General features: G+C 46.5%; 2 protein-coding genes across 2 annotated transcripts; both read right to left on the reverse strand.

The window, feature by feature from the left end:
- Positions 1–625: 625 nt before the first annotated feature.
- On the reverse strand, positions 626–3,818 carry LOC119358501 (FT-interacting protein 4-like). The gene is made up of 3 exons (XM_037625012.1): positions 3,780–3,818; positions 2,044–3,116; positions 626–1,918 (listed from the first exon to the last, which is right to left on the reverse strand). The coding sequence occupies exons 1-3, from the start codon at positions 3,816–3,818 to the stop codon at positions 691–693; spliced, it is 2,340 nt and encodes a 779-aa protein (XP_037480909.1). The 3' UTR covers positions 626–690.
- Positions 3,819–5,604: 1,786 nt separating this feature from the next.
- On the reverse strand, positions 5,605–7,437 carry LOC119357328 (probable receptor-like serine/threonine-protein kinase At4g34500). The gene is made up of 3 exons (XM_037624324.1): positions 7,236–7,437; positions 6,913–7,165; positions 5,605–5,686 (listed from the first exon to the last, which is right to left on the reverse strand). Exons 1-3 carry the CDS (start codon positions 7,395–7,397, stop codon positions 5,679–5,681), a joined length of 423 nt encoding a protein of 140 aa, XP_037480221.1. The 5' UTR covers positions 7,398–7,437; the 3' UTR covers positions 5,605–5,678.
- Between the last annotated feature and the right edge of the window lie 1,278 nt (positions 7,438–8,715).

An 8,715-nucleotide genomic window follows, 5' to 3' on the forward strand; every position in this document is an offset into this window, starting at 1 on the left:
GGCCAGCAAGAACAATTAGAATGCATCCCACAAAGATAGTATTGTCTTTGTAAAACTTTCTCTGATCTTCATTAGAGGCTCCATCTTGGATGCCAGCACTAACATGGAAAACTTTCAAAGCAGGAAGGTCAGAGCTTCGACTTCACCTACCACCCCTTAAAATGCACACTGGTAAACCTATCTGGCCTCGGTGCATCAGTGAATCCAGCCATTATGAACTAAGTAAATAGCCTACAAATAGGTATTTAGATTGTTATAATATTAGGCAAATACATGATTAATTCCAGCAAATAATTAATGACTAGAACTAAAATTAGCATGCATCAATCTGGACAACCGCCACACAAATATTTCTAACATGTGTGTGGTGTTTCATATGTATGTAACAGTTCAACGGCGACAACTGCGGCTTCAGGGCACTGGTCCTTAGGGGCACGTACATAAAGATTTTTCGGCTATCATCGACAAGGTCAAGCCAGATCTGGTATGGGACCGGCGACGGCGGTGCATTAACGGCTCATTCTGCGGCAGCAATGGTCATTTGGTAGTCTTGGAATCTCATTGTCATTTTTATTTTGTTTGATATGCTTTGTATTCGGATGGACTTTTATAATAGATCTATCATTTTTGCACACAAAAAAGGTAACATAGTCAACAATAACAAAAAGACAAATGCTACGTGCATCAACCTTACAGCATGAGGCCTTGGTTTGAATGCAGGCGACGGTAGAAGTTGAAGATCATGCTCGGGGTCTTGCTCTGGAACCACGGGGGGCGGAGGAAGTAGAGCTGTATCACCATGGCCACCACCCGGAACGGCGTCAGGTACAGTACGAATGCCATCATCACCAAGAGCATCATGTAGATGGTTGTCGCCCTGGGGTCATGCCAGCGGGGCAGGAACAGCAGGCGCTCTCCCTGCAAAGCAAGGTCCGCTGCCACCGTCTGCACCCTGCCGGCGATGCACCGTAGTCGATCATACCTCATCCGCACGAGGTCAGCCGGCCTGGACGCGGGAAACGTGTCGAACTCCTCGTCCAGCTCGTCCGGGTGTGCGATCTCCGCGTGTGACAGCACCGCATCCATGTGCGGCAGATTCCGCGGCCGCTGCCGGTAGTTCCTCGCAACGATCATGATGAAGCACAGGAATACCATGGGCAGGATTAGCTTCGGGTAGCACACCAGGTTCAGGTATACCACGTTCACCAGAATCGTCGTCACTGGATTCTTCCACTTGCAGACGTCGTCAAACCACTTCCACATGGCCATGATGGGTGAGAAGAGGACCATGAACCGGTAGAAGTTGGCCTTGCTCCGTCGCAGGCTGAACATGTAGGTGCGGTTGTCGAAGTCGAGCATGTACTCCACCACCTCCCTCCGCAGTGGCGGCTGGGCCCTGCCCAACCGCGAGGCCACCATCTCCATGGCCTTAAACCGGAGGTAGTCCATCTGCGGCGCGGAGATGGGGTTGGTGTGGTGCAATTCGGGAAGCAGTGGTTTGCCGTACATTGCCAGCATTTTGGGCCAAGACTTGCAGGTGAAGCGGACTGCAAGATGGAGCTGCCCCATCTTCTTCAGCCCGGACGGGGTAAGCACCACGAGAGGATAGTACTGGGTGTACATGCGATCCGTCTCGAGGGTGGCGACGCGAACGCGCACCTTGCCGATCCTCTGGTCATTGGCAGCGCCGTGGGAGTCGTTGAAGACTGCGACGGTGATGACGGTGCCGACGTCGAACACATCCCAGGTGTGCTGCTCGTTCCACTGCGGCGCGGTGGTGTTGAGGAGAGTGCGTGTGCGCACCCACTTCTTGCCGTACTTGGCGACGACGTACGGGTTCTCCACGCCCACGGCCAGGTCACGAGCGCCCAGGATCTCCACCTTCAGGATGCCAATGGCGCTCTTGCGGAGTTTCTTCAACAAGTACAGTACGTGTTAATATATTGATTATGAAAGGCAGGTATATAGTATATGCTATGTATTTTCGTGCAAATTTCCAACTTCAAATATGGTAGCTACAGTAATGAATGGTGTCAAAACGCCGCCGCCGGATGCAGGTCGCTCATGTACTCCGGCGGCTCGTCCATCACGTGGTACCCCGTGTCCAGGCTCATCCTGAGCAGGATCTTGCTCCCGGTCATCCCACGCGAGAGGCTGAACCACTTGGACGGCACCGGCATAAACAGGTCGTTGCGCTCCACGTACGGGGACGCCATGGGGATGATGATGCGGCCGATGGGCTCGTCCCTCCCGGTGCCGACCTTCTCCTCCACGGTCACCACAAGCGGGTCCTCGAATGGCTCGCTGACGACGCACATGAACTCCTCGTTCCAGGCCGGGTTCGCCGACCCCTGCGGCTGCCCCGGCCGCGTCCGCATTATCTGGCTGCCCATCTGGATCTTGGCGATGGTCGGCCCTAGTGGTTGATCCTTCTTAGTGCCCATGAGGTCCTGCGCCGCGATGACGGAGACCCTGAGGTAGATGAGCTTGGGGGAGTAGTACACCTGGGAGCGCGTGTTGGTGAGCCCCTCCAGGGAGAGGGCGTGCGCATCCATGAAGGCCTCGTCGGCCTGCGTGCCGAGCCAAACAGCGAGCATGATTTCGCCCAGGCTATGTCTATTCGGAAACCTCTTGCCGTTGGCATCGGAAAGGTGGTACCACTGCGGTGCCAGCCGGCTGTTAGGCGAGAGGCGCGGGATGTCGGCCACGTCGAAGACGACGCGGCCGACCAAGTCGTCTCGGAGCACGTCCTTGTGCTTAACGATAATCTGCAGCTGGTCGAACTGCAGATGGGCGGCCGAGAAGGCGAACATCTGCCGCCACACCGGGTTAGCGTTCTTCTCCAGGTGCCGCGTCACGCCCTTGAGGTCACCTAGTTTCACCTCCACGTACGGGTCCAGCGCGCCGGTCATGTCCATGGTAGGCAGGTCCCGCGCCTTTACCACGCTCACGCACAGATACGACATCTGCTCCAACATATCGTGCGTCGCCGTCATCGCCTCGCCGCTTGGACCGAGATTCTCGGGCAGTAGAGGCTTCGTTTCGACGAGACCGTACTCCGAGCCTGGCAGTTGAGCCGGCTCAGGAGAAAAGTTAAATATTTCGCCAAACCAGCCCTACAAAAATTCACCTTTGCTATTATTCATGCGCCTGGAAACGGAAAATTTAATTTCAAGCTCGAGCACAAAAGTGAATTCAAAAAAATTGTAAAATAAAACAATGCTCTAAAAAACCTTTTTTGAGCACTTAACTTTTCCCCCCAAACATCCACACATGGTATTTCTTCACGAAATTTTGCATGCAGTTAGACGGCAAGATATCAACATGTTCACTGTCAATACAATTCAAATTAGTTTTTTGTTTTTTAACTCCTTTTTTTTGAATTATTGTCCTGAGGTCCAAAACGTCTCTCCCGAAACAAGAAACCCTAGAAACATTTTTGGAAAAGCAATGAAACCGGCCGGCTGATTTCCATAAATGGATCGGCCCCGTGCCGCACTAGCTGTTGAATCGCTCCTGATCAAATGGACCTAAGAGCACCTCTAATATGTGCCCTATTTGCAAAAATAACAGTTTTTAGGCATGAAGGGGCATAAACGCTGCTCCGATAGATGCTCTATCTGCACATTTTTTTACTCCAAATTTAGGGTAGCTTCAAAATACATGGTTCTACAAATTTGAAAAGCTTGGGTGGCTACCGCAAAACAGAAAGCAACCGCGCAAATAGCAAACGGTCGTGCCGACCCCCCCCCCCCATCCCCATGCGGTAGCTGCATCACCTCGGCGCCGCCGCCGCCACCAATTGGGCCGAATCCCATCCCGCCGCATGTTGCGATGGATTTGCCCCTACCAGTCGTCGCCGCCTGCCACACTGACAAAATCGGTGGCCGCGCATCCCAATTCCGTCATACCACCTTTGCGCTGCCATCGCAGCCGCACCTACCGATTCACCACCGTCCGTCCCCGTTCTGACGATGCAACACCTTCTTCCCATCGTTGCCGTCGCACGACCGAATCCGGCCTGCGCCGTCGTGACCGCATCACCCACCATCTCATTCTTATCGTCACACCCACGCCGCCTCCATGCCACTGAACGTCAAGTCCAATAGCCAGTAGGGTGTCAAGGGGTTGTGGCCGCGGGGCTCCGGCCGCTTCGTCGTGGAGTTCTAGTGCAAAAGTCGTTGCTACTGGCTCGAGACGTCATGACGGCCGACCTCGCCGCACAAGCTTACGAGATCGCCGTTTGGCGTTTCGGCCAGCTGCGAGAGCAGATGAACTTCCTGGAGATCGCATCCTGTGAGGGTGCGAAGTTCATTGGTCCGTCGACCCCATTGTGCCATGCAATGAGGATGAGGAGAAGAAGGAGGAGGAGGAGGAGGAGGAGGAGGAGGTGGAGGAGGAGGAGGAGATATGCATTATTCCAGACTAGAGTGATGCAATGGCTATGGCGAGGTTTTAGAATTCGTCTGGAATCCAGACCATGAGAAGGAGGTAAATAATGAGGATAAGTCTAGCCCACAGACACTTATCAACCTTGAGTCGGAGGAGGAGGAGGAGATGGACTCCTCCGATGAGGAGACCATGCCACTTTGGAGATCCATCAACACCGACTATAAGTCGGACCAGTAGTGATGTTTAGGAATCAAGTTGTAGGGTGATCTCTTATCAATGTTTATCTAGTTTTAATGGTTACAATGTTTAGGATGTTTAAATTTTTTGACGTGAATTATGCATTGTGTGTTTAGAAATAATTTGTTTGCATGTTGGAAGTGACCTATTTTAGAGCAACTGTTGAAGATGGACGCTTTTCGGTGCCATAAAAAGCACTTTTTAGTGTTACAAATTTTGGTCTAAGCACATTTTGGTGCCCTATTTTAGGGCACCTATTGAAAATGCTCTAATTTCCCTCATGCATTTTCCAGGTGTATAACAACGAATCATGCTGGTCACCATCATATTGCTTCGTGTACACACTGTGCTCGGCTTTGATGGAAATATATCGAGTTTTTGGTTGTGGTCTTCTGGGTAAACTTTAGCAGTTAGATATGAGAAAAAAATGATGGAAATTAAGATGCTCATCCTTTTAGTACCGACAAGTAGGACCCTTGAATTATCGAATGGATCATAAATTTTCTTCTATGAACTTAAACTAACATGCAACCTTTCTCTGAGTGTGCTATTGAAATATGGTGTATTTTTAAAAATCGACAGATAGTTACTAGTGGTATGCAAGTTCACATGGGCACCTTCGAGTCATGATAAGACACACGCCACTAGTAGCCAGTTATCACTGACCTGACCGTGGGAAAGATTTTAGTGTTGAAACAGGGATGTGCGACTAAAGCAACTAGCATTATGGGAGCAACTAGCGTCACGGGACTCCTGGCCCTTTTCCTAGAGCATCAAAGCCCATACTCTAGCGGCACAAATTGTACTAGTGTATGAATCCGAGTGGCATATGTAGCAACTCGGAATTAGAGGAATAAATGCATAAACTCTCAAATTTTCAATTTACCTGGATACTTTCCATTTGGTGAAGTCGGTCAATCATTTCTCGTGCACTAGATGGTCTGTTCTTTGGATTGAACTGTATGCAATTTAAAGCTATCTCGTAGCATACACGTATTTGTTCGTAGAGTGTGTCTTGTTTTGATCTCTCCAACCTACCACTCCAACTTTCAAGTACCTAAAAGAATTGCAATGGTGAGTTGTGGTCTATGAAATGGATCAGCAACATCTTTGTATATAGGAAAAATCAAATATCTACAGTATATACTGACAACATACCTGCAAAAAAAAATACTGACAACATACATTCAGGCAGCAAACTAACAATAAAAAATTGACAAAAAGTAAACCGAGTCCCAATAATTTCAAGTCAGATCTATTGACCATGTAAATTGCACTTTAATATTCAACCAAAACAAGTAGAAATGAAATGTAAAGTCCTTCCTGCAAACAATAACCTATGTGATTATATTTATTCGTATGACCTTTTTTTTTCCATATTTTCCTGTACTTTTTTAGTAGTTCCGGGGTTCTACAATATGTCCATTTCTTATCTTCAAAGACTTGGGTACTTGTATACCTTTTAAGTTCCTATTTATTCTTCATAAGAACTAAGTTCATGTTTTCCCTTAGCAAATGGTAATTTTACAAGTGTCTTCCATAAATGACACTATGCAACATCTCAAACTAAAATGAAATGAATATATGTGAATTAAAAGCATGACATCTATTTTAAAGTTGACCCTTCTTGGCCAAAAAGGAAATTGAGGTTTTATCTCTGTAACAATGGCATATATTTTTGTTCTTACATCCTCACTAGTTTGATGCCCCTTCTGCCCGGTCAGTATTTCCATAATAATAATACCAAGACTATACAAGTCACCGCTGCGTGTGATTCCACTCCCTTCATATCGTTCTGGTGCCAAATATCCCCTGTATGAAAATATAAAAGCCCGGATCGATTAATCTACAAATAGAGTGCAATTAAATCACATAGCACAAAAGACTGAGCTTCAAGAGGAGTTCGCTAGCTTACGTTGTTCCTGATATATTTTTGGTAAGCACTTGGCTTTGATTTTCATCTAAGCGTCTTGACAGGCCAAAATCAGTTATTTTTGGTACCATGTCATTGTCGAGCAGTATATTGGCGGGCTTCAAATCCAAGTGAATAATACGATTGTCATGAAGGTATTGCAGACCGTGACATATCCCTTTGATTATTTTGTAGCACGTATCCCAATCTCGATGTGCATCTATCAAGGGGAGAGGAGAAACCGAGTTTATAATTTGAGATACTTGATGTGTTCACGTTTGTATAATGAATGCTATGTTACTTATATGTCACATTATGGAATTAGTGCATGAAGAAAATAAAGAGAAAAGTTAGAGGCCACATGGTCGTACCGTTAAGATACAAATCAAGACTCCCATTAGGTATGTACTCAAAACAAAGCAATCTTTGTTGTATATCTGCCATGATAAGTTTTCCATCATAAGTTTCTGCACTTCTTTGTCTATCATCACAATATCCCAGAAATCTTACGACATTTTTGTGCTTAGCCCGCATGAGGCATTCAATCTCTCGGTCAAATTCCGTTTCATGCATATAAGCTTTGGACAACTTCTTCACGGCAACCGACCTGTCACCAAGTACTCCCTATCACTCACAAGTGTTAGCATCAGTATGAGTTCTCAAAAACGGTGTGATTCAAGATTGGAATGTACACCTTATAAACCACAGCAAATCCACCTCTTCCAATCTCCCGGTCATCGGAAAAATCATTTGTGATGTCCTTCAAGAGTGATAACGGCAAGGCCTTGGGCTCAATTGTTTCATCGACTAACATCTGCTCTAGGTCACTTTGCGCATTAGAAGCTTTTTGCTCCATTTGCAGTCAGTATGTAATTAACCTGGAAACATGACCAAACCTGTTATGTATGTACGTATGAATGATGTAATTAACCTGGAAACAGGAGCAAACTCATTATATATGTATGAGCGTAGCCACTACAACAAAATTCCCAAGTTCTCAGGTAGAAAATTAATGAAGTATATATGAAGCAACAACACACTACTGTTCCTTATACTTGGTCCAAAACACCACGGCCTCACGGCCGGAATCAACGGAATATAACACAGAGAAAGCATCCCGGTGCAACCCAAATAGAACTTACAGCTAGACTAGAAGTTGAAGCCGCACTAAAGCTTGCCCCCAGATCGACTAGAAGGTAACATAGCAAACAAGCAGATCAAACTTTTTATTCGCAAAAAAGAAAAAAAAAAAGCAGGTCTAACTTTTTACAACCAACGCAGAGAACCACAAGGATCCGTAGCAAACCACCATAAAGACAATCAGATTCCAACACACAGTACAAAAAACACATCAAAAGAGCTGCTGCAACAACCCGCTGGCTGCCACAAAAGAAAAAACATTATAGTCAAAACAGCTAGCCAACTCAACAACGACGACCCAAAATAGAGACAATAGTTTTTAGCGTTATTGTAAACCGGAAAACGAAAACATTTAACAAAATACTCCCAGCAGCAGCAAGGAACAAGCCTCTCTAGCTGCAAATTAGTGGTAAATAAATGTGCAGAGATCCGCGACTTATGCTGAATCTGCACACGGAGAATCCCAGACAGAGACAAGATCTAGTACTACTTTACCTGGACAGGCCACGCTCCTTGCTGCGGAGTCAAGCAATGGAGATTCAGATTTACTACCAGCCTAGTGAAGGAGGAGGGAATGAGTCTCTCAGGTCAACGCACACCCTGAGTGAAGTGAAGGAATACAGTGAAACGCCGAACGGTTAACAGGCTATTAGTAACGATATCCCACGTCTTTGCTAACCTAATCTTTACTGGGTTGGGCTGCGCGTGCGCACAAAGCCACTTTGGTGAGTGATTGATTATGTGGGCTTTTATGTTCTACTGAACGTACTCCAACAGCAACGCAAAGATTTCTCAAAAAAAAAAAAACAGCAACGCAAGGAGAATGACCAAAAGCTCATTAGCGCGTGGTACTTCTAGTAACGCTGTGACTAGATCTCTGTGACCGAGACATAACAAGTGACGGAACTATAAAAATGAAGAAAATAATTTACAAGAAAATTTTACACAGGTCTCCAAGTAAGATCCGACGAATATAACACCGAATGAGACTTCATTAAGTCCCAGTTGACTGAGATTTAGAAATCCCATTCTAC

The sequence above is a fragment of the Triticum dicoccoides genome, chromosome 2A, assembly GCF_002162155.2.
Source record: "Triticum dicoccoides isolate Atlit2015 ecotype Zavitan chromosome 2A, WEW_v2.0, whole genome shotgun sequence".
NCBI classification, from domain to species: domain Eukaryota; kingdom Viridiplantae; phylum Streptophyta; class Magnoliopsida; order Poales; family Poaceae; genus Triticum; species Triticum dicoccoides.

Coding starts and splice junctions, on each gene's coding strand:
- LOC119358501 (XM_037625012.1), bottom strand. CDS start 3,818: ATGGGATTCGGCCCAATTGGTGGCGGCGGCGGCGCCGAG. Junction 3,117..3,779: donor GTGGCGGCGGCGGCGCCGAG/GTGATGCAGCTA, acceptor GAATTTTTGTAG/GGCTGGTTTGGCGAAATATT. Junction 1,919..2,043: donor AGCGACCTGCATCCGGCGGC/GGCGTTTTGACA, acceptor ACTGTACTTGTT/GAAGAAACTCCGCAAGAGCG.
- LOC119357328 (XM_037624324.1), bottom strand. CDS start 7,397: ATGGAGCAAAAAGCTTCTAATGCGCAAAGTGACCTAGAGCAGATGTTA. Junction 7,166..7,235: donor GATTTGCTGTGGTTTATAAG/GTGTACATTCCA, acceptor TGTGAGTGATAG/GGAGTACTTGGTGACAGGTC.